The following is a 25,709-nucleotide window of genomic DNA, read 5'->3' as shown; positions in this document are numbered from 1 at the left end:
TATTGGATCAAGGATATCATCTAAAATATCTTGTCACCACCTAAAATCAGAAGAATGCATTACATACTTTGGGCAATAATGGATTAGCTCAATTAAAATAATATTAAAGCAAACCATTGTTAATAAGAAAGATATTTATGACACAGTAGTAGGTATAAAATAATATTGCAACATAATCTTTTTTAATAAAAGGAAAATTAGGTGCACCTCTTTTAACAAAGGCAAGGCAGGCCTCAGGCTCACAGTCTTCAACAATTCTAACTAGCTTAGATTTTAATAACATTATACACATAGGCATGGACAAATCCTGGAAGAATATAACCATAATAACTTCAGTCTACCTCTGGTTTTGAGGTTACAGGTATTTTTCCTTATGCTCATTTGAAATTGCCTTTTTTATGGAATAAATTTTCTAAATTTTTTTATGAAGCAACTACTAACCACTGATTCCTAAATTTAATTTGAGTGCTCTGACCATTTGGGGAGGAGAGCTACAAAAGCATAAGAACAGGGGTAAGCCCCTTGTGTCCTAAAAAGAGAAAATATACTACCAATATATTAATTATATAACCATTAATTAGACCAATTACAAAGCTAGCCAATAATTTCTTATGATACAAAGTATTAAAGCAATCAATAACAATATTAACATCATTAACTATCAAAATATGTGACAAACATCAGAACCTAGAATAACATACAACATATTTATACTTACTTAGTTTGCTGTAGATAAAGAGAAATATATACATATGTAGTGTTTACTTAATAAGATGTCTAATTCATTTGTAAGAAATAGCTAGTCACAGCCCTTGTAGAATATAAAAATATATCACATTTAAATTTTTTTCTCAGTTATTTAGCAACTAGCTAGTTACTCTACCCCATGGTCTGCTTACGGAACAGATGCAAGACCAGTTGCTTCTATTTGTTCATTATTAAGCTGCTGGAATGGAGTTAAACTACTTTGGAGGATAGCAAATTCATTCTTAAAAATAAACCAAATAAACACTATTATATATATCATCTGTAAACAAAATCAAAAGTCTAGGCACATTATTTTTAAGATTCCTCAGAGAGAATAGAAAACCAAGAAAAATATTAACAATGACATTCTTGGTATTTATGCTCAATTTCAGAAATTTTTTAAATTGCATGTTATTATGTATTAGAAAATATATTCAGACAGAAGAAAATACCAGGATAAAGATGAAGATTTTGCTTAAAATTCTAACTGTTGGGTTATACATAATTTATATTTAGTATTTACTTATATATACAAATACATAACACAAAGGAGAAAACTAAAACTGCATTATAAAAAGTTTGACTTTTTAACAACACTTCTGTCTGAGATAACAGTATCCATTACTAAACAAACCAAAATGAAAAAGTTAATAATAGATAAATATGGAATAAAAAGTAGAACGGTCCTATTACAGTGTTTAGAACAAACCACTTCTAAGGACATAAAATTACCAAGAGAATGTTTTAGGCCTGTTACTGATTATAGGAAGTTATATTATTTTTTCAGAACAATTAACCAGAAGGTAAACCCCATGAGGGTAAGGACTTCTGTTTTGTTCACTGCTATATATTCAAAGTCTAGGACAGTACTCAATAAATACATGTTGAGTGGAAAAAAAGATAATTTATCTTTTACACAAAAGTCACCATTCAGTAATCATTTTAAGCATGGTTCCATAGTACCTGAGAATTAAGATGATATAACAGGCATATCTAACTCTATATAAACAAGTTCCAACATCTCAGAATTAAAATTAGCAATTAAATATCTTAAAACACAAAATAATCCTTCTCACCATAATCCTCTCCTCCACCAGACCAAAAAAAAAACACAAAATTTAATTCTCAAAAATAATACCCACAATGGCTTTTTAGCAAGAGTTCTGTTTTATAAAAATGTGAGAGAGGTAACAAGATCATCACATAAATCTAACTTCTTATAGCTATCAAAGCTATTTTTATTTTAAATCTTAAAAAATGGCAAGCTAGCAGATAAGCAAAAATCAGAAACTCTACTAAATTAGCTAATCATCTGATACTGAAATGCTACACTTTAAATTACTAGGAAAACATTTATTCCAAAATATGCTGGAAATTCATACTACAGCCATCTGTGTTTGCCATTTGGAGGCCAATTATAAAAATGTTAACATATGCAGACACAGAAACAGTTGCAAGATTTACTGGAAAGATATTATGTCCTCAAACACTTGTTTTTCAATACTGATTCAGATCTCAAGCAAATACCTCACCCTGACAAGAACATGAATAAATGACTAAACAGAAATGATTGATAGTTTATTTCTTAAATTCATTATTTATAACTTTATAAACATTAGTCTCAATAAAACAAGGAATTTTTAAAATGCTATATAAAAACATGCCACGCTTTCATGATGTCACTTCAAAAAAACTACCAATTGAAATCTGTTTTTTTCTTGAGTGTTCATTGAGTGTTTACAACATGCCTATCGTGTGTCCAGCCCTGTGCTAAAGGCAGGGCAGGTAGTGATGAATCAGACAGAAACCCTACTCCTATGCAATGGAATCCAGGTAGGAAGAACAAATTAAACAAATGATATATTCCTATGTTTCTCTATATTTGTTTAACTTGTTCTTCCTACCTGGATTCCATTGCATAGGAGTAGGGTTTCTATCTGTTTGATTCATCACTACCTGCCCTGCCTTTAGCACAGGGCTGGACACATGATAGGCAGGCCGTAAATGTTCGTTAAATAAATGAACTACTTAATACCTTGTCATATGCCAAGTTATTTCCTTCACAGATATAAAACTAGGCCAATCGATTACTTCATTGAGTTGTGAGAAATAAATAAGATAAAAGTTAATGTACAATTTTGTAAACCTGACAGTCCTATATATCTCTAAGGAGGTGGTATGGGAACTTCTCCTGTCCTGTATGGGAAAATGCTCTCAACATAAAGTTGGGGGAAAAAGAGGCCAAGATTGCATACAGAGTATGACTCAAGTTGTTTAAAAATATACTGACGCATAGAAACAAAGAATCAACAAACTATTAATAGTGATTACTTGTGAGTTATGAGACTATGGTGATCATTTTCTTCTTTAAAGACCGTCATCACCTCCCTCTCCCACAGATCTGTAAAGAATATTCACTAATAAATTTATCACAGGTTGATATGTTAATATCACTATTTTTAAAAGGATATAATGCAACTATACATCTAAGAGAAATTGCATCCCAAAAAACAGAAACAAGGCAGAAGCCCAGGAACATGCTGTCCTGGGGCCTGGTCTCTTTCATCAGCCTCTCCTGACATCTTCCCACACCCCATAGGCATAGCTGCCAACAGCGACAGTCATCACACCTCCCTCTGCTTCATTTCACTGTCACCTCAGTTATTGCTAACAATGAACAGTGAGAAGAACAGCACTTTGCCCCAATCTTATCTGGTCTCTGCATATTATGAAGCTTAATCTCATTAAAACTAAATAAATAAAAAATAGCAGTGAACAGTTCACATAAAGGAGAATCAGTAAAACAAGGTCTCTGTGTAAGAGATGCTCTCTCTCTCTCAGCAGCATATATACATGACAATTTATCATCTGAAGCTTATTTATTGATAAGCCACAGGATACAGACTATTATTCTCTCTGATACACATATGTTTTTGCACAAAATATTCACTTAAAAATAAAAGAAATGGAGCCGGTCCCATGGCTGAGTGGTCAAGTTTGTATGCTCCACTTCAGCAGCCTGGGGTTTGCCAGTTAAGATCCTGGGTGTGGACCTACACACCACTCATCCAGCCATGCTGTTGTGGCATCCTACAGAGAAGAACTAGCATGACTTACAACTAAGATATACAACTACGTACTGGGGCTTTGGGGAGGGGAAAAAAAAAAAGACAAAGATTGGCAACAGACGTTAGCTCACGGCCAATCTTCCTCAACAACAACAACAAAAAAAACAAACAAAAAATCACTAACAAAACCCCACACACTCTTGGGAGTCTAAAAACTGTCCCTGAGAATGTGTACATTTAAAAAGAGAGAAAGAGAGAAGGAAAGGGGAGGGGGAGGGAAGGAAGGGGAAGGGGAGGGGAGGGTAAGGAAGAGAAGCTACATCTGGTCAGTTCAATGGCCCATCCTATCAAGTATCTAGTGACCATCAACATCTCCAAGGGACATCTGTCAGAGATCATTTACGCAATGAAACCAGATGTATAATAAACATAGAAATATTTGCTTTGGCTTCACTTACTCTTCCTATCCCATTCCCCAACATGGTCACTACTCCCCAAGGACTGAGAAACCATGGAATCACAATCTTTGCACACCTCTAGACCCTTGGCACATGCTATGCATCAGAAGATGGACAAAAGTTAACACAGTAGCAGTTTGTAGTAGTACAAAAAAAAAAACAACTGGAAACAACCCAAATGTTCATTGATAATGAGAATGGCTACTGAGGTAAATCCCTATAATGGAAAACTATGCAGGTATAAACATCTTATACCTAATCTTGAACAAAAAGCAAATCACTAAAGACTGTTTACAACATGATACTATTAATTCCAAAAACAGGAAAGATAATATGTGAATAATAAGATAATTAGATAAGATAATAATAGGTAAAATAATAATAGATAAGAAGATGATAAGATAATTCAGAATTGCAGTTACCTGAGGTGGTGAGGGGATGGGATTAGACTGGGAAAGGTTTCAAATGTATCTGAACATGTATATCTCTTTTTCGATGTAGGTAACACTGGTTTATAGCATTATATAAAGTTCAGGTGTATATCATTATGATTCGAGTTCTGTATACACTACACTGTGTTCACCACTGAAAGTCTAGTTTCCATCTGTCACGATACAAATTCCCCCTTTCTCTCTTTTGCTTTCACCCCACCCCCTTCCCTTTTGATAACCACCAATCTGTTCTATGTGTTCGTTGTTGTTTATCTTCCATATATGAGTAAAATCATACAGTATTTGTCTTTCTCTAACTTATTTAGCCTAGCATAATACCCTTAAGTCCATCTATGTTGTCACAAACGGCACGATTTCATTCTTTTCTATGGCTGAGTAGTACTCTACTGAATATACCACATCTTCTTTATCCATTCATCCATTGATGGGCACTTCAGTTGTTTCCAAGTCTTGGCTATACTAAATAATGCTGCAATGAATATAGAGATGCATGTATCTTTTCGAATTAGTGTTTTCATACTCTTTGGATAAATACCCAGAAGTGGAATAGCTGGGTCATATGATTTCTATTTTCAATTTTAATTCTCCATACTGTTTTCCAAAGTGGCTGCACCAATATACATTCCCACCAGCAGTGAATGAGAGTTCCCTTCTCTCCACATCCTCTCCAACACTTGTTATTTCTTGTCTTTTTAATAATAGCCATTCTGATGGGCATGAGATGATAGCTAATTGTGCTTTAGATTTGCATTTCCCTAATAATTAGTGATGCTGAAGATATTTTCATGTGCCTATTGGCCATCTGTATATGTTCTTTGGAAAAATGTCCATTCAGATCCTCTGCCCATTTTTCAATAGGGTTGTTCCATTTTTTTTGTTGTTGTTGAGCTGTGTGACTTCTTTATATATTGTGGATATTAATCCCTTATTGGATATACGATTTACAGTGTCTTCTCCCAATTGGTGTGGGTTTTTTCATTTTGTTGATGATTTCCTTTGTGGTGCAGAAGCTTTTTAATTTGATGTAGTCCCATTTATTTATTTTTTTCTTTTGTTTCCCTTGCCTGAGACATATTCAAAAGGATATCGCTAAGATTGATGTCAAGGAGCATACTACCTATGTCTTCTAGTTTTATGGTTTCAGCTCTTACATTTAAAAATGTAAACCATTTTGGGGCTGACCCCGTGGCCGAGCGGTTGGGTTCGCGCCCTCCGCTGCAGGCGGCCCAGTGTTTCGTTGGTTCGAATCCTGGGCACGGACATGGCACTGCTCATCAGACCACGCTGAGGCAGCGTCCCACATGCCACAACTAGAAGAACCCACAACGAAGAGTACACAACTATGTACCGGGGGGCTTTGGGGAGAAAAAGGAAATAATAAAAATCTTTAAAAAAAAAAAAGTAAACCATTTTGAGTTAATGTCTGTGTATGGTGTAAGACAGTGGTCTACTTTTACTCTTCTACATGTGGTTATCCAGTTTTCCCATCACCATTTATTTAGGAGAATTTTTTTCCTTCATTTTATGTCCTTGGCTCCTTTGTTGACTATTAGCTGACCATAAATGTGTGGATTTATTTCTAGGCTCTCAATGCTGTTCCACTCATCTGTGTGTCTGTTTTTGTGCCAGTACCATGCTGTTTGATTACAATAGCTCTATAGTATACTTTGAAATCAGGGAGTATGATACCTCCAGATTTCTTCTTTTTTCTCAGGATTGCTTGGGCTATCTGGGGTCTTTTGTTGTTCCATATAAATTTTAGGACTCTTTGTTCTACTTTCATGAAAAACGTCACTGGGAATTTGACAGGGATTATACTGAATCTGTAGACTGCTTTAGGTAATATGGACATTTTAACTATGTTAATTATTCTAATCCATGAGAATGGAATATCTTTCTGTTTCTTTGTGTTGTCATCGATTTCTTTTAACAACGTCTTATACTTTTCAGTGTACAGGTCTTCCAACTCCTTGGTGAAAATTTATTCATATTTTATTCTTTTTGTTGTGATTATCATTGGGATTGTATTCTTGATTTCTCCTTCTGTCAGTTCACTGTTAATGTATAGAAATGCAACTGACTTTTCTATGCTGATTTTGTACACTGCAACTTTACTGTATTCATTTATTTTTTTCTAATAGTTCTTTTGTGGAATCTTTAGGGTTTTCTATATATAACATCAGGTCATCCACAAATAGTGACAGTTTTACTTCTTCCTTTCCAATTGGATAACTTTTATTTCTTTTTCTTACCCATTCGCTCTGTCTATGACTTCCAATACTATGCTGAATAAGAGTGGCAAGAGTGGCCATCCTTGTCTTTCAGTTTTCAGTTTTTCACTGTTGAGCATAATGTTAGCTGTGGGTTTGTCAATATATGGCCTTTATTATATTGAGGCACTTTCCTTCTATACCCATTTTATTGAGTCTTTATCGTAACTGGATGCTGAATCTGGTCAAATGCTTTCTCTGCAAATATTGAGATGATCATGTGATTTTTATTCTTCATTTTGTTAATGTGGTATATCACAATAACTGTTCCTGGATGCTGAACCATCCTTATATCTCTGGAATAAATCCCACGTGATGGCGGTATATGATCCATTTAATGTATTGCTGTATTTGATTCACTAATATTTTGTTGACGATTTCTGCATGTACGTTCATCAGCCATGTTGGTCTATAATTTTCTTCTTTTGTGTTGTCCTTATCTGGTTTTGCTATCAGGGTTATGTTTGTCTGACAGACTGAGTTACCAAGTATCCCCTCCTCGTCAATATTTTGGAACTGTTTGAGAAGGAGAGGTATTAAGTCTTCTTTGAATGTTTGACAGAATTCACCAGAGAAGCCATCTGGTCCTGGACTTTTGTTTTTTGAGAGGTTTTTGATTATTGTTTCAATATCCTTACTAGTGATCAGTTTAGTCAGATTCTCTATTTCTTCTTTTTCTTTTTTTTCCATGTGAGGAAGATTGGCCTTGAGCTAACATCTGTTGCCAATCGTCCTCTTTTTGCTTGAGGAAGATTGGCTCCGAGCTAACATCTGTGCCAATCTTCCTCTATATTGTATGTGGGATGCCTCCCAGTGTGGCTTGATGAGCAGTGTGGAAGTCTGCACCTGGGATCCGAACCTGCAAAGCCCCGGCCGCTGAAGCAGAGCATGTGAACTTAACCACTACACCAATGAGCCGGCCCCCTCTCTATTTCTTCTTGATTCAGTTTTGGAAGGTTGACAATTCTAAGAATTTATCCATTTCTCCCAGTTTATCCAATTTGTTGGTGTATAGCTTTTCACAGTATTCTCTTACAATCCTTTGTATTTCTGTGGTATCCACTGTCATTTCTTCTCTTTCATGTCTAATTTTATTTATCTGAGCCTTTTCTCTCTCTTTTTTTAGTAAATCTGTCCAGCTAAAAGTTTGTCAATTTTGCTTATCTTTTCAAAGAGCCAGCTCTCAGCTTCACTGCTCTTTTCTATTGTCTTTTTAGTCTCCATTTCATTTATTTCCACTCTGATTTTTATTATTTCTTTTCTTCTACTGACTTTGGGCTTCTCTGTTCCTTTTCTAGTCCCTTTAGGTGTAATATTAGGTTGTTTATTTGAGATTTTTCTTGTTTCTTGAGGTAGAGCTCTATTGCTATAAACGTCCCTCCGAGTACTGTTTTTGTTGCATCCCATAAATGTTGGCATGTTATGTTTTCATTTCCATTTGTCTCTAGGTATTTTTTTTATTTCTCCATTGATCCAATAGGTGTTCAGTAACATGTTGTTTAGTGTCCACATATTCGTGACTTTGCTTGATTTCTTCTTGTAGTTGATTTCTAGTTTTACACCACTGTGGTCAGAAAACATGGCTGATATGATTTCAATCTTCTTAAATTTATTGAGACTTGTTTTGTTTCCCAAGATACAGTCTTTCTTTGAGAATGTTCTATGTGCACTTGCAGAAGAATGTATATTCTGCTGCTTTGAGATGGAATGTTCCGCATATATCTATTAAGTCCATCTGGTCCAATGTTTCATTTAAGGCTGATGTTTCCTTGTTGACTTCTTGTCTGGATAATCTATTCAATGATGTAAGTAGGATATTAAACTCCCCTACTATTATTGCGTTGCTGTCAATTTCTTCCTTTAGGTTTGTTAACAGTTGCTTTGTATACTTTGGTGCTCCTACTTTAGGAGTATATATATTAATAAATGTTATGCCTTCATGATGGTTTGTTGCCTTTATCACTATTTAATGACCATCTTTGTCTCTTGTCAATCTTTTTTGGCTTGAGCTCTATTTTGTCTGATATAAGTATGGCTACACCTACTTTCTTTTGGTTGCCATTTACTACCATCCCTTCACTTTGAGCCTATGTTTGTCTTCAGAGCTGAGATGGGTTTCCTGGAGGGAACATATTGTTGGGTCTTGTTTTTTAATCTATCCAGCCAGTTGGTGTCTTTTGATTGGTGAATTCAATCCATTTACAGTTAGGGTGATTACTTACATAAGGATTTAATAGCGCCATTTTTATCTTTTGTTTTCTGGTTGCTCCATATTTCCATAGTTTCTTTTTCCTTGTGTTTCTGTCTGCCATTTTAGTTTGGTGGTTTTCTGCAATGTGTTTCTCCTCTTTTTTTGTTCCATGTCTCTGCTCTAAATTGTTGTTTTGAGGTTACCAGGAGGTTTGTATAAAAGGTCTCATAGATAAGACAGTCGTTTTTCTGCTGATAGCATCTTATCTTCATTTCCCTATGTAAGTTCCATCCTTTTCCTCTTCTCCTTCTGTTTTTGTTCTCACAAATGATCTCTTTTTGCATTTTGAGTTCATTACAAAATTGAAGTAGTTACAGTTTTTTTAAGGCTTCCTTTCTCTTTAGTCTTTATAATTGCTTACCAATTCTGATAAAGAGCTGTAATTTTCTGATTCTATCTATTTATCACCTTGCTCAAAGCTTTGTATACCTCTGCCTTTGCATTTCAGGAGAGCCCCTTTCAACATTACTTGTAAGTCAGGTCTAGTGATGATGAACCCCTTCAGCTTTTGTTTGCCTGGGAAAGCCTTTCTTTCTCCTTCATATTTGAAAGATAACTTTGCTAGATAAAGTGACAGAGTATTCTTGGCTGAACATTTTTATCTTTCAATATTTTGAATATATCGTTTCACTACTCCTGGCCATTTCTGATGAGAAATCTGCTGATAGCCTAATGAAGTTTCCCTTGTAGGTTACCGGGGTTTTTTCCCCTGGCTGTCTTTAAGATTTTACTTTTATTTTTTTTTTCTTTTTCTCCCCGAAGTCCCCCGGTACATAGTTGTATATTCTTCGTTGTGGGTCCTACTAGTTGTGGCATGTGGGACGCCACCTCAGTGTGGTTTGATGAGCAGTGCCATATCTGCGCCCAGGATTTGAACCAACGAAACACTGGGCCGCCTGCAGCGGAGCGCGCGAACTTAACCACTCAGCCACGGGGCCAGCCCATCACCTGGCTGTCTTTAATAGTCTTTCTTTGTCATTGACTGGACAGTTTTATTACCAGTGTGTCCTGTAGAAGGTCTTTTTACACTGAGATAATTGGGTGTTCTACTAGCTTCATGGATTTGTATATCCAGTTCTTTCCCCAGTCTGGGAAGCTCTCAGCTACTATTTCTCTAAATAAGCTCTCTGTTCCCTTCTCTCTCTCTCTTCTCATTCTGGGATACTCATTATCTTAAGCTGTCCTTTCTAATGGAGTCAGATAATTCTCATAGATTTTCTACATTTTTAAAAAATTTCAGTTCTCTCTCCACTTCTACCTGCATCATTTCTAGGTTTTTATCTTCAAGTTTACAATTAATTCTCTCTTCCATATGGTCTCTCTGCCTCTAATGCTTTCTAATGCATTCTTCACCTCATTTATTGAGTTCTTCAGCTCCAGAATTTCTGTTTGGTTCTTTTTTAGAGTTTCAGTTTCTTCAATAAAGTAGTCCTTCTGTTCACTGATTTTATTCCTGAGCTCATTGACTTGCCTTTCTGAGTTCACTTGTAGCTCTTTGAGTTTCTTCGTGAAAGCTATTTTGAATTCTTTATCAGTTAGATCATAATCTTCCATGACTTTATGTTTGGTTTATAAAGAACTATTTTCTTTTTGTGATGCTGTGTTACCAAGGCTTTCTGAGGTCCTTGCTGAGTTATTCCTCTGTGGTACATTTGTTGTAGCAAACACTTTTCTTATTTTGGTATAGCTTTGTTTGTTTGGGTTTAAAGATTTTATTTTTCCTTTTTCTTCACAAAGCACCCCTGGTACACAGTTGTATATTTTTAGTTGTGGGTCCTTCTAGTTGTGGCATGTGGGATGCCACCTCAGCATGGCTTGATGAGTGGTGCCATGTCTGCGCTCAGGATCTGAATCACTGAAACCCTGGGCCGCCGAAGCAGAGCACGCGAACTTAACCACTCAGCCATGGGGCCAGCCCCATGGTATAGCTTTGTTTGTTTTGATTTGACCTTTCCAACCATTTGGAGACTAGAGGCTTTTTTTTTTTTGAGGAATATTAGCCCTGAGGTAACATCTGCTGCCAATCCTCCTCTTTTTGCTAAGGAAGACTGGCCCTGAGGTAACATCTGTGCCCATCTTCCTCTTCTTTATGAGTGGGACAGCTGCCACAGCATGGCTTGACAAGCTGTGTGTAGGTCTGCATCCAGGATCCGAAATGGCAAACCCTGGAGCACTGAAGCACACTGTGTGAACTTAACCGCTGCACCAGCAGGCCGGCCCCTAGAGGCCTTTATTTTGCTTTTCAGTAGGTGGCGCTACAGTCCTAATTTTTGGTTGCTCTTATCTGAGCAGCCTCTCACTATATTTGATGTTTAGCACTTTCTACTCCCCCACTGCCTCTATTTGGGGTGTCACTGGTATCCTTGTTGTTGTTGCCTGTGCCTCTGGGGGTCACTGATGCCTTGCTGTTGCCAGTATCACTGCAGTCACTGGCTTTGCTGCCAGGGGTAGATGAATGGTCAATACCTCCACTGCATCTAGAATCACCTGGGTTGAAAGTGCCACCATGGTGGCAGGGGGAGGGAAAGAAAGGGAGGGAGCCAGGTTTGCGGGGCACTGCCTCTGCTGTTGCCTGTTACCTTGTGGCTGCAGGCATTGCTACAGCTGAGATGTCAGAGTTGCGCGTACAGCTCTGCTGCTGCTACTAGGCTCTGAGCTACAGCCAGGGGCCCAGGATCATGGGGCTCTACCTCCACTGCTGTTCTGCTTCCCATGGTCACAGGTGCTGCCATGGCTGGCTGGACACAGTCACCTGTGAGCCTCTGCTGCTGGCCACTGGGTTCTCTGGGGCTGGGGGTGGCTGGCTCAGCTGCCACAACCAGGGGTCCAGGGTCCTGGGCACTGCCTTCACTGTTCCCTTGTTTCACCTCTTCTATGTGCTCCAATCCATCTACTTTTGTACGTACTGGTGTGTTATCTCTCTGGCATCCTGATGTGTTGGGCAACATAGCCTTTGTTGGGTTATGGATGTTTTACTTGCTGAATACTGAAGGAGAGAGACAAAGGGATCCTCTCATGCCTCCGTGAAGATCCAAATGTGTATATTTCTTAAGCTGGGTGATAGGTATAAAGGTAGTTTTTAAAATAATTTATCTTACCTATACATTTTATACATATTGTTTTGTAGGTGAAATATAGTTAAGTATTTTTTAAGTATGCAGAACCTCCTTCTAAGGAAATCGGCCAGTGCTCACAGTTCCTATTATCCATGACACCCCATCTCTCCTTCCACCCTAGTTTGACCAAAAAAGAGGCAAGTTATTTAGATTCTTCTCTTGAATTAGAAAACAAGGAGGTAGGGAAGATGTCCAGAAAGATAACAGAGGTGAGATGCATTTTATATGAAGGGTTCTAAAATCAGTACATGACACAATAATCATATAAGCCTACAAATATCCCTAAAGTCACCTATAACATACAATTTACATGATCAACCTACTAGTCCTGTTGCAGACTGAAATACTTTTCTCTGTATGCAACACAGCCAGTTTTCCTTCTAACATTAAAGCACTCCTACTTATTCAGTTCCACACTAAGCAAAGTAGCTGGCTTATAAGAGTTCATAACACTCACTCAGTGTTGCAGACTCACACAAAATGGCTATGTCAGTGGGTCCCAAACTTTACCATACATTGAAGACCTATAAAAAACAGTGAGTCCTGGATTCCATTCCAGATTTTCTGATTTGGGGATGGAGTGTGACCTAGGCTCTGAAATTGTTTAAAGCTTCCCAGATGTTTCTAATGCGCAGCAAAGTTTAGGAAACCCTAGGGTAGATGCTTACTCTATGAATAGATTTGCTTCCACTGTTGAAATAATTTTTCTCTCTCCTTTATTTATTTTTTAAGAGTATATAATGGGAAACAACTCCACTGAATAGAACACATTTGGGGACTGATTCTATGAATTTTGGTCATGTGCAAACTGATGTACAGGCAAAAGAAGCTGATCTGCAAAGAGAGGAGAATCAGATATTGTGAAAGGGAGATAAGAGATGACGGAGAGAACGGCATTGGTTCCAAATGGCTTATCAGTTTCCCATGAGGCCCAACTATACTTCTCTTACCTTCTTTTGAAATCTATCTTTACGATAACCCTCTATTTTCTCTCCTTCACTTAAATTAATCTCAGTGTTTTGGGAGTAAAAAAGCTCTTCTAAAATCAAGATGTTTACATTTAGTTATTTTAATCAAGTCAATATTTTATATTTAAAGAAAAAACACAGGATTTTATTGCTTCATCTGTACAGCAATAACGTATAACTGCCACCTGGTGGCAGCATACCTACCTGAATAAAGAATATATTTTGGAAACGAAGACCCTCCTCAGAGGTTAAACATGCCAAATATATATTCTTAAGAGTTTTCTGCTACTTTTAGGATAAAATCCATACTACTTTAAATGACACACATGGCTCCTCATCAGCTGATCCCAGCCTCTTTCTCTAATGTAATTTTCTACTATACAACTTAATTCTCTATGCTCCAGCATGAAGAGGAGGAGGAGGATGGTGGCTAACACTTCTTGAAAACTTTTTATAATCTGACAATGTTCTAAGTGCTTTATACGTATTAGCTGAATCCTCACAACCCCAAGGCAGGTACTAACATTGTTCTCATTTTCCAGATGGGGAATGGGAGGTACAGGGAGGTTAAGTAGCTTGCTTAGAGTCACAAAGCTAATAAGTAAGTGGCAAAACCAAGATTTAATATCACATGGTCTGGTCTAGTCCAAATTCATAACCACTACAGTTACACTGCTTTTCACAACAAAATCTTTGAAAAAGTAGTTAGCATTCACCATCCTTTCCTGATACCCATTCATTCTTCATTCCATGAGCAATCTGATTCTACATTTCCCTTTCTGACCAACCATTGCTAAAGCTAAAGGTCACTTTTCAAGTCTCCATCACACTTGATTTCTCGTTTTGACAACTGGCCACTCCTCCTCACTTGAAACTCTGTCTCCCCTCAGTTTCTAAGACATCAGCATCTCCTAGCTTTGTGAAGAGTTTGTCTTTCAGTCTCCTCTGCAGATAGTCTGCCTGCCTTTTAAACACGGGCGCTTCCACAGGATTCAACTCTCAGTCTGCATTCCACTCAGTCTTCTTCATGAGTGAACTCCCCATTCCCAGAGTGTCAGCTAGTATCTTTAAACCAAATATTTATCTCTAGCATGGGCTTCTGTCTTAAGCTCCAGACTCATAGTCAATTTTACATGGGACTACCCCTCTAGGATGTCCTATAGGTACCTCTGACTCAATGTATCCAAAATAAAACTTATCTTCATCTTAGTCAAATATTTATTTCCCTCTAAATATGCCCACATTTCCTATCTCAAAGACCCATTTCACTCAAACTCTCCTTTTCCCCCAAATTTGTCCATATTCCCTATCTTAGATACTAGCACCTGTATCCTTTCAGTTGCTCAAGTCAGAAAACTGGAGTCATCTGTTAAGTCTGCTTGGGATGTTGCAACAAAATACCACAAACTGGGTGGTGTATAAACAACACAATTTGTTTCTCACAGTTCTGCAAGCTGGAAGTCCAAGATCAGGGTGCCAGCAGATGTGGTGTCTGGTGAGAACTCACTTTCTAGTTCACAGATGGCCATCTTTTCCCTATAAATCCTAACATGGTGGAAGGGGAAAAAGAGCTCTCTTTTATAAGGACACTAATCTCATTCATGAGGGTCCTTCCCTCAAGATCTAATCACCTCCCAAAGGCCCTACCTCCTAATACCATCACCTTGGGGATCAGGATTTCAACATACAAATTTTGGGGGGAGACAAACATTGAGACCATAGCATCTCTCTTACCCTTTACAACCAACTGCCAAGACCTCTCAAACCTACCTCCTAAACACTGATCAAGGATCTACGAGCCAGTGTAGGGTTGACGTTAAGAACACAATCTCTTAGGTCACACAGATTAGGTTTGACTGAATCCTTGGTCTGCCATTATGATTTTGTGCAAATTACTTCACCTCTTCAGTTTTCTCACCTATAAAATAGGGATAGCAACAATATTCACAGTTCTCAGAATGGTTATAAGGATTAAAAGAAAAAATAAATGTAAAACCCTTAGCATAATGCCTAGCATTAGAAAGTGCTCAGGGGCCGGCCCCATGGCCAAGTAGTTAAGTTCACACGCTCCGCTTTGGCAGCCCAGGGTTTCGACAGTTCGGATCCTGGGTGTGGACATGGCACCGCTCAGCAAGTCCTGCTGAGGAGGCATCCCCCATGCCACAACTAGAAGGACTCACAACTAAAAAATATACAACTATGTACCGGGGGGCTTTGGGGAGAAAAAGGAAAAATAAAATCTTAAAAAAAAAAAGAAAGTGCTGAAAAACTGGTAGCTATTATTATTATGGAATTCATACTCTTCTTTCTTCCATTTACTGTCAACCTTCCCATTGTCCAAGTGAGAGACAATGAGGCAGAAAGAGAAGTGGGGATAAATCAAGAAATATTTAGAAGGTACAATCAGCAGAATGTGGTGATTGCTTGGATCAGAAAGGTAAAGGGGAGTGAGGTAATGTGGGCCTCATTTTATTGGGTACTGGTGTTAGAATGGGAAGAAAAGGCTAAGTGTGAGACAAGTTTTGAATTAAAAAAACAATAAGATTGGGTTATAAGTATGCAGGATACAGGCAAATAATCAGAGAATAATCCAAAAGATTTTACTTTTCAACTTAGACAGTTTCTGATTAGGTAGAAACTACTGGGCCTCAAAAATATGATGGCACATGAGATAGAAAAGAGAAAACCAGAATATTAAAAAATTTAAAATCCAAATTCTAGAGGGAAAGACTATAGACTCCTCTGTCATAAGATTAAAACCATGAGACCTATTAAATTTACTTATATTGTATTTCATTCTTTTAATTTTTAAAAAATAATTATTGTTACCAATTTAAACAAAATTTCTAATTATTATCTTCTCTTTTTCTCAAACTCTATTATAAAAACTTGCTATTTATTGAAGTGGAAAAGTGGGAGTTCTCTTGTTAAAGGGAAGTAGAATAGAAATGCTCCAACTTGTATTTTCATTACAAAAGGAACTTATGCAAAATAAAAATTAAACATTAGCTTGGCAAATACAAAAAATTTTACATGAAAATTATTTCAAATATTTTTAAGTTGTCTATGACTAGAAAATAGTTTCTATAACTTTCAGCCAAAACTCATTATTTCATATATAAACTCCCAGGCGATATTTGCTAATGCAGTTTTTACACATTTATAATACCTTTGCCCTTTAGAGCATCTACTTATTTATTTCACTTAAGAAATCAACACATATATACAGTCAACAGACCATAAATGAGATCACTGTGCCATGCCCATCACAATCTCCTGCATCTCCCTCATACACTTTCATGCATTAAATTTGATTACTGATAAATATGGAGAATATTTTTAGTTGTAACTGATCCCCATCCCTATCTTCTCTGGGGAAACAATAAGGCACTATCAATTTGAATAAAAGTGAGGCACTAGAGGAATACCTATGGCCTAATCACAGAGCTCACAATGAATGATCCTTAGTAAACGAGGAATTTTGTAGTGTGTTCAGTATCAAGAAATAGAAGGAAAGAGATTCTAGACTTTATATACTGTTTGTTTTCAGAGATTTGTAAACCAGAGAACCTACTTAATCAATACAATTTATAAATTCAAATTTTTATAGATTAGGATTTTGAAAAGTAAAATTTAGTGCAGTTCTTATTAATCAAAGTAATAACTTCAGGGACTTTAAGAAAATGATCTCTTAGGGGCTGGCCCAGTGGCACAGTGGTTAAGTGCTCTGCTTCTGTGGCCCGGGGTTCATCTGCTTGGCTCCTAGGAGCAGATCTATGCATCACTTATCAAGCCATACTGTGGCAGGCGTCCCACATATCAAGTAGAGGAAGACGGGCACAGATGTTAGCTCAGGGTAAATCTTCCTCAAAAAAAAAAAAAAAAGAAAAGAAAAAAAGAAATGATCTCTTAAAAGGAAGAAAATGTCAGACTTATAGAGAAATGTTTAGACCACATAAAAATCTCAGTGAATAGCAAACCACAATAAGAATCATAACCCTGATGGCAACTGAAAACAAACACTACACTGTGCATGAACAAAAAGGATACAGGAATTTTTTATGTTACAAAAGTATCTACAGATTTAAATAAATAACCTAGGCAAAACTACTTCTAGAACAAAGATAAGCTTTTGAATAGCATTAAATCCACGTGCAAATCAATCAAAGCTTTATGCAGCATACCTAGATGAGCATTAAGTAGCCTAAGTTATATCTTGCTGACCACTACCACAAAAACACAAAAGTAAAAGGGGAGTCAACATGACAACAAAAATATCTTACACTAGTAAAATACCTGTACAGATCTATTGTGTTCACATGTGAAAATGACAGGCCTTTTTGTTACTGAAGAAGACAAGGTTATTTTCTTCTCACAGTGAAAATGGATTGGTAATGATCAAGCCAAAAACCCAACAGGTGCCTCTCAGACCAACTGCATGTACTTGTAAAACAGTTGGCCATGGAATGGAATGACTCACTGGCCCACACAGAAACCAAACTTCAGCATCATGCTCTAATCAACTCACCAAGAATCTATTATCCAAAGGAAGCAACAGTCTAAATATTGGCAGAAACCTAGAAGGCCTAAAAAAACCAAGAGGAAAGATAATCTCACTGGAGATGTGTGTCTCTCTGTCTGCCCCTTTCTTGCACCTGCCTGAGCGCGCATGTTCTCACTCTTTCTGTATACAGAAAATATATATATTATGTAAATATAATAATAAAAATATTGCACAAAGGAAGTTGATAGCAATCCAATTAAAACACAGGCAAAGGAGTTGAATAGACATTTCTCCAAAGAAGAGACACAAATGGTGGACAAGTACATGAAAAGATGCTCAACATCCTTAGTCATTAGGAAATTATAAATCAAAACCACAATGAGATACCACTTTCTGCCCACTAGAATGGCTATAATAAAGAAAAGGGTAAACAACAAGTGTTGGTGAGGATATGGGGCAACTGGAACCTCCTACACTGCCAGTGGGAATGTAAAATGGTACAGCCACTATGGAAAACAGTTTGGCAGTTCCTCAAAAAACACAGAATTACTATACGATCCAGTAATTCCCCTTCTAGATATATACTCAAGAGAAATGAAAATAGGTTCTCAAATACTTGGATACAAACGCTCATAGCAGCACAAACAGAAGGACCTATAAGTAGAATATACAACTATGCACTTGGGGACTTTGGGGAGAAGAAGAAGAAGAAAAAATGGAAGATTGGCAACAGATGTTAGCTCAGGTGCCAATCTTTAAAAAAAAAAAAAACAAATGTTCATAGCAGTAGTATTCACAACAGCCAAAAGGTGAAAACATCTCAAATCCCCATCAATGAATCAATAAACAAAATGTGGTGTGTATATATACATATATATATATATATATACACACAATAGAATATTATTTAGCCATAAAAGGGAAGGGAGTACTGATATATATATACAACAACATGGATGACCCTCATAAACATTATAGTAAGTGAAAAAAATCAGACACTAAGGGTCAAATATTATATGATTCCATTTACATGAAATATCTGGAATAGGTAAACCCATAGAAACAGAAAGCAGATCAGCGGTTGCTAGAAGCTTGGCGGAGGAGGGAATGAAGAGTATCTATCTGCTTAAGGGGTACAGGGTTTTATTCTGGAATGATAAAAATGTTTTGGAACTAGATAGAAGCAGTAGTAGCACAACAATGTGTATGTACTAGACGCCAGTGAATTGTTCATTTTACGACGGTTAATCTCTGTTACGTGAACTTCTCCTCAATTAAAAAAAATCAGTTTTACGTCTAGCACCAGAAAAACTTAAAAAGCTCTTAATCATTATCTCACTTATTCTTCAAAACATCTCTTGAGATTCATGTATTGTGACATATTATTTCCACAGACAATAAGGCCTCAGAATTTGTGACAATTTAAATAAATGCTTGCTAAGTAAAAGTCCATAGCTGCAATCGTAGGCAGTCAAAAATGTCAGTTGAACAGATAAGCCAAATGTCTCCAAAGTCCTAGTGCCTTTTCTGGTACACCAAACAGCAGTATTACAAATTCATAGACACACACCACATACGAAAAACCTTTATATATAAACTTTTAAAAATTCTGAAGCTTTTCCAAATTAAAGTTTTTAAAGAGATGCTAATCAATGAAAAAAGATGCCTGGTTTCAATTTTACTGGAATCCTACTGACAAATAAATATAAATAATGTTCCTTATCATTTAATGTCTAACATCTTACGTGGAGAATTTTTCCTAGCTTCCCTATTAGATGAAATCCACTTACATTTCAATAATCAGTAGCCTATAATAGAGAAATATTTCGCAGACATAGTTTAGCTCTTAGTAGAAACTTTATAATATATAAAAATGAAGTGTTTTTGTTTGAAAATAACTTTAGCCCCAATCTTGTCATATTCCAGTCACTTGGCTATATCCTGTCTTTTTCACTTCCTTTTTTCCATGTGCTCATTCAACTTTCAGTTTGGGTCACCACAGACCTCCCTGCTCAGACCCCCTTCTTTCACTGGATATTACGGCTCTTTTATCCTATGACTTCCTATCCCTATTCCTGCCATTCTTTAATCACCTTAGAAACCTTTTAAACTATACACTTCAAGAAGCCTGTTCTGCCCATTCTTTCCTCCACAGTAGCAGTCTTCAAACTCATAATCTAAAAATCATGTTTTGTTTTGCTTTGTTTTCAACAAAGCCTGAAGGTTATGAATTAGTTTTATGTCACAGATAATGCACCACAACTGCAATAAATGTTCATGAAAGTATCAAACTGCTGTAACTACTTGGAAAGCTAAGTTTTGAGACTTATAAGAATAAAAAACTAGAAAGTTTAAAAGAAACAGGGATGGAGAGCAACTGTTTTAGTGGTGAAGCAGTGTATCTGAAATATGCAAAGAACAACTTTACACCATGACCGTCTATCAGAGTGGAAACGGCAATTGAAAAGCTCTGCTATCAATACCTTAATATTCAGCTTGAAGAGAGCACTGTCCTTTTTGCATACCATTGGCACTATTTTTCAAACTGAAAATGCTCATTAAACAATTAAAAATCACATAATTACTATTTACTGAATGCAACAGACAAAAGTATAATAATTATTCAACAAATAATGCCAATTACATAAAATGCTGAATAGTTGGTGGAAAACCTTGGTTTTACTGAATTCTGCTACATTAGTAGAATGTTAAAAAGTATACCTAATGTGAATTTACAGGAGTAATAATTTTATACTAAATACACAACTGTCCTCTAATATTTTTCGGGTGGGGGAGGAGATTAGCCCTGAGCTAACATCTGTGCCAATCTTCCCCTATTTTGCATGTGGGATGCTGCCACAGCACGGCTGATAAGTGGTGTGTAGGTCTACATCCAGGCTCCAAACTGGTGAACCCCAGGCCACTGAAGCAGAGCACACAAACTTAGCCACTACGCAATCAGGCTGGTCCAAAACGTCCTCTAATTTTGTTCACTAATATTACAATACTTTCTTTATATAATATTGTAAATAATTTTACTTGGTAAAAAATGAAGTCATTTAAAGTAGAGTTTGAATAGTTTGGTTCAATACAAGGACAATCTATGTAGTGCCATCCCTGTCAGCACCTTGTAAACGGGGTTAGCCCAGCTCTGAAAATATTTACTTAATAATGCAGTCATGTCTCACATCTTCATGGGTCAAGCTTCTTGTTATATCAACACTGAGAAAGTAGCTGAGCACCCAACAGCAAACCAATAAACCAACAAGTAGCAGAAAAAAAGCCCATTCACCAGGCTCCACGGGACCTTGATTTTTACAAACCATTCTATCAAACTCAGTAACTGGGTTCTCTTGTCACAGCAAAATCCAAAACAGCAAGTTAGGAGAAGAGGAAGATGAGAAGGAGCAAGGCAAGATGAGCACATCCATGGCAATGAGCGCTGGCAGCAAAGAAAAATGATAAGAACTACAGAAACAGAAAGGATATCTATAAAGGTCTAATAATACAGAATCCCAAGGATATAATACCAGCAGCACTGGAATAAGAATCACAGTTCCAGGACTTCACTAAAGTGAGGGCTCTTAGGAAACCTAGTTACTCTGTGTCTCATTTTCTTGTTCTGGATAATGATTATATAATATAACATGTCGTCTTCAAACTATATCTGACAAACTTTTATTGTTTTTAAAAACGGCATTGAAACATTTTTTACTGATCATAAGAGAAGTATATCGTACATAATTTGGAAAATACTGAAAACGTAAAGGAAATTAAAACTACCTATAACCCACCACCCAGAGACAATCTTCATTTACACCTTGGTGCAGTTTTTTTTCAGGTGTCTTCATCTATAAATATGTACGTATATTTTTTGGCAACATTTTTATTAACCTGGCATTATCTGTGGACATTTTCTCAACTCAAAAGTCTTTGTAGAATCATTTTAATGGCTACATATACCAAAATTTATTCTCCTATCAGTCAGCCCTGGGCTAGTCGCAGGTTCGTTTCCTGGTCAGGGAACACAGCACCCATCTGTCGGCTGTTATACTGTGGAGGCTGCGTGTTGTTGCCGTGATGCTGAAATCTAGTGCCATCAGTATTTCAAAAACCAGCACGGTTATCCATAATGGACAGGTTTCAGTGGAGTTTCTAGACTAAGACAGATGAAGAAGAAGGACCTGGCCACCCACTTTCAAAAAAATTGGCCATGAAAACCCTATGAATAGCGGCAGACCATTGTCTGATATAGCACTGGGAGATAAGAGGATGGTGCAAAAAGACTAGGCAGGGTTCCACTCTGCCATACACAGACTTGCTAGGAGTCGGAATCCACTTGAGGGCACTAACAACAACAAATTCTCCTATCATTGCAGTTTGGTTGGTATAAAACATTTTATAAAGCACATTATACTGCATACATGACAAGTCATCAAAAAAGTGATCATTTATAAGGTCTAGATACAGAAAGGAAATTTTTCAATTACCAAACACCAAGAAAAAATTTTAAAAATTGTAGTTTGTAAAACTAGATTAGCAAATACAATACTTAACTCCAATGAACAAACAAGACATTTAGAGAACCATGTACCTGTATAAGTTTGGAAATGATCATTTTAAGTGATTTCTGATGCCAGCGATAAGAGAATTCCAGTTAAGAGAATTCTGGATTACTGTTATTAAATTCAACATGCTAGTAAAGTAGCAACCATTAATGACCCATAGTCATTCTGCTGATTCATTCCTTAAGCAAATATTTATTGAATTTCTACTACTGAACAGGCATTATACTAGGCTGCATTAATATCAAGAACTTTCTTTGTAAAACAGTCTTAAATATTAGGCAGCAGCATTTAACATATTTTAACAAATGAAAATATTCACCCAAAATCTTACTGTACCTCCTCTCTCAGTGTCTCTCTCTCTCACTCAACTGTGAGCATCTAGAGAACAGAGACTGTCACCATCTCTATATTTCCAACTCTTGGCGTAAAACAGGAGTTCAACACAGGTTTGCTGAATGACTTTACATTTACAATCCAAAGTTTTTAAGTCCTAATCTAAAAGCACACGTTTATACAAATGAAATAACGTATACACTATTTTTGCTGATGCTGTTTTCACTCTATTTTCCCTGTTCCTATCAGTCTTCATATTTTTAATGGCTGCATAATATTCCATCACACTTATATGATATAGTTTAGAAAATGATCCTCTTAATATTGTCTTTGAAGGTTGCTTCCAGTGTTTTTATATTGTATAGCTAATGCTCCAGCAAACATGCCTTACCTTACAAGTCTCACAGATTTATTTCTGACTGGAAAAATTGGGCTCAACTCTGAAAGATAATCTTCTACAATAAAAGTGAATGTCAAAAGAAAAAGATTTTTACTCCATAGGCAGAATTTTGAAAGACAAAAAACACTAGGATTCTTTTCTGCCAAATCTAAGCAATTCAAATAAATTCTGTAACTATTATGAAATTTTTTATTCAAAGTAAACTATGTTTTGTAGGACTGTCTTACATATACCTAGAGAAGATGTTTCTGGGGGCAGGCAGTAAAAATCCTGAGGGAACAGACAAACAAAACGTCTAATTAGAACTTCAATGCTTTTGGAAGGAGGCGCACTTTACCTCCACTTTCTTGGATTCACAGAGCTTGCTCAGACCCTCAGCTTGCAGAAATGCAAGCAACTTTGGGGCTCTGAAGATGCCTTGATTTCCCCTTCTCTCCATTTATAGATTCTAAAGTAATAATCTACCTGGTAACATACAAGCACTTAAGCTTTGACCTTAGATAAAAGGAGCTTATGGGAAAGCCAGCTCTATTTTATAAACTTGAAGCTGGTTTACATACGTACTCATTTAAGAAATTTGTGTTGACCATCTACTACTGCATCACTGCAGCATGGTCCTTCAGTGATTACTGAAATCACGAACCCGGTCTCCTTATTTGTTTGTTTGTTTATTTGGAGGGAAGGAAAGGAAGACAGAAAAAACAGTTAACTATATTATAATTTAATTGTTGTCTAAGTACGATTGCTAACAACCACCCCTAATAAGACAGATTATAATCTATAAGAGGTAACTTCATTATAGGGAAGAAGGGGCCTTTGAGGCCAGCCAAAAGATATGCTCAAATATGTAATTGTTAAAAGAAATATGCTATTTAATTTATATTTCGTCTATATCAAATTCTTCATGAAGCCCAGTGAATAATACCTAATGCAGAATTTCCTATCATTTGCTTTACAGGTTTTTTCACACACACACACACATAAAATAAAGACTCACCGAGACATATGTAACAATTGAATTACTAAAAGCACGAATTCTATAGGTGTTTCTTGGCAACAGGGAAGCTTTCGCCCCCAGAGGTTCCATTCACAGACTGAACAACATTCCACACAATACAAAAGCGCATGCCATGACAAAGACCTCCGAACACAAACATACAAAACCACACTTCTAAAAATGCCCCTAAAGCGAAGTTCACAGCTGGCACTTGTGGCACACTCAAGCCACAGTGCCACAGCTGAAGCAGCTGTCACAGGCCAATCACACACCCAAGAGTGCCAGCTTGCCACCTAAGAAAGCCAAGCTGATGAGCGTACAAATCCTCTACCGAAGAAAGGAAAGCCCCAAATCCCCACCCTGAAAAGCACAATGCCTGCACTACCCAGAAAACTCTCTTAATAAGTGAAAGGTTGGAGACTTAAAAGCAATAAATACCAGCTTATAGCAAAACAATAAAACAGGGGTTTTGTTTGGGCATTCACGAGAAAAGAACCACACCACCCAATCATCACGGAAGTATCATCTGCTAGATAGTAACACCAGGCTTTTTCAACTGGAAAAGGAAAAAGGAGGGCGACGGGAAAATGCAGCCCTGCAGCTCCTCCCTCCGAGGCAGCGCCCGGGAGTGCTGCGGTCTCCGCTTCCAGGCCCCCTCCCGCCCCTTCCCAGCCACCGCCTCCCGCCGCGGGCCCGCAGCCTCCGGCCCTTACCTTCGCTTTGCCGGCCTCCAGCTTCTTCTGTCTCTCCTCGTCCTCCATGGCCTCTGCGGAGAAGGCTAGGGAAGACAGGGAGGGAGTCGAGGGTAGAAAGGAAAGGTCGATTCAGAAGGAGGTGAGACTGCAGGCTCGGCGGCCCAGGGAGCAGGGCCGAGCCCGGCGCTCCCCCTGCGCGGAGTGGAACCAGTCTCTGCGCTCACTGGCTGACCGTCCTCGGCCACACGGGCAGCGCCGTCACCGCCGCCGCCGCCATCTTCGTCTCCACGTAAACACACGGCGGGGCACGAGTTGGCGGGCGGGGGGGACGGGGGCGTCGGTCCGCGCAGGCGCCGCGAGCCCCGCCGCGCCGGGCAGGTGCGTCTGCGGCTCCGCCCGGCCCTGCGCGCCGCGGCGGGGGCGACCCCGGGCAGGCCTCGGACCCTGCTCCACAGGCGCAAAGCTGGCGGGTAGAGCGCCCTTCCCTGGGGACGAACGCTTCCTAGGTGGCGGCCTGGCTGAGAGGGTGGGAGGGAAAGTCTCTGCCACGGGCGCCCCGTCGGATCCCCGCCCACCGTGCAAAGGATTCAGTGGTCGCTTTTAAAACAATGAGATTTTTCAAATTACCAAAATATCTGTTGCAATTGATGAACGCTAAAAAGCCCCAAAGGAAAAGATTGGCGTGGGGTGGGGTGGGAGGCAGGGAGTGGATGAGGACCTACGGGACGTCAGTCTTTCAACCTAGATTGATTCTTCCACTCGAGGAATTGGGAAAACGTCCAGTTGCTCTTATTATTTCCTTAGCCTGCAAGTCTCTCCCTCTTCCCTTCACTGGCCTGCCCAGTCTCTGGTTCATCCTTCAAGGCCCATCTCACACGCTCC

General features: G+C 37.9%; 1 protein-coding gene across 21 annotated transcripts in view; it reads right to left on the bottom strand.

Annotated features, from left to right (window-relative positions):
• Nucleotides 1-25,353, bottom strand: part of AKAP9 (A-kinase anchoring protein 9) — a 160,361-nt gene extending 135,008 nt beyond the window's left edge. For 17 of the 21 annotated variants that reach the window (XR_011437682.1, XR_011437683.1, XR_011437685.1 and 14 more), the window contains exon 1: nucleotides 24,846-25,353. Coding sequence is in view for 8 of the 21 variants with exons in the window: in XM_023638758.2 (XP_023494526.1) it covers nucleotides 24,846-24,893 (48 nt within the window). In the remaining 13 variants the exon portion in view is untranslated. The remainder of the gene's footprint in view (nucleotides 1-24,845) is intronic. The other 4 variants (XR_011437686.1, XR_011437691.1, XR_011437694.1 and 1 more) reach the window with 2 other exon arrangements.
• Nucleotides 25,354-25,709: the final 356 nt, after the last annotated feature.

This window comes from Equus caballus, chromosome 4, assembly GCF_041296265.1.
Source record: "Equus caballus isolate H_3958 breed thoroughbred chromosome 4, TB-T2T, whole genome shotgun sequence".
NCBI classification, from domain to species: domain Eukaryota; kingdom Metazoa; phylum Chordata; class Mammalia; order Perissodactyla; family Equidae; genus Equus; species Equus caballus.
Note: the sequence above shows the minus strand (reverse complement) of the source record. Positions and strands in the feature narration are given on the sequence as shown.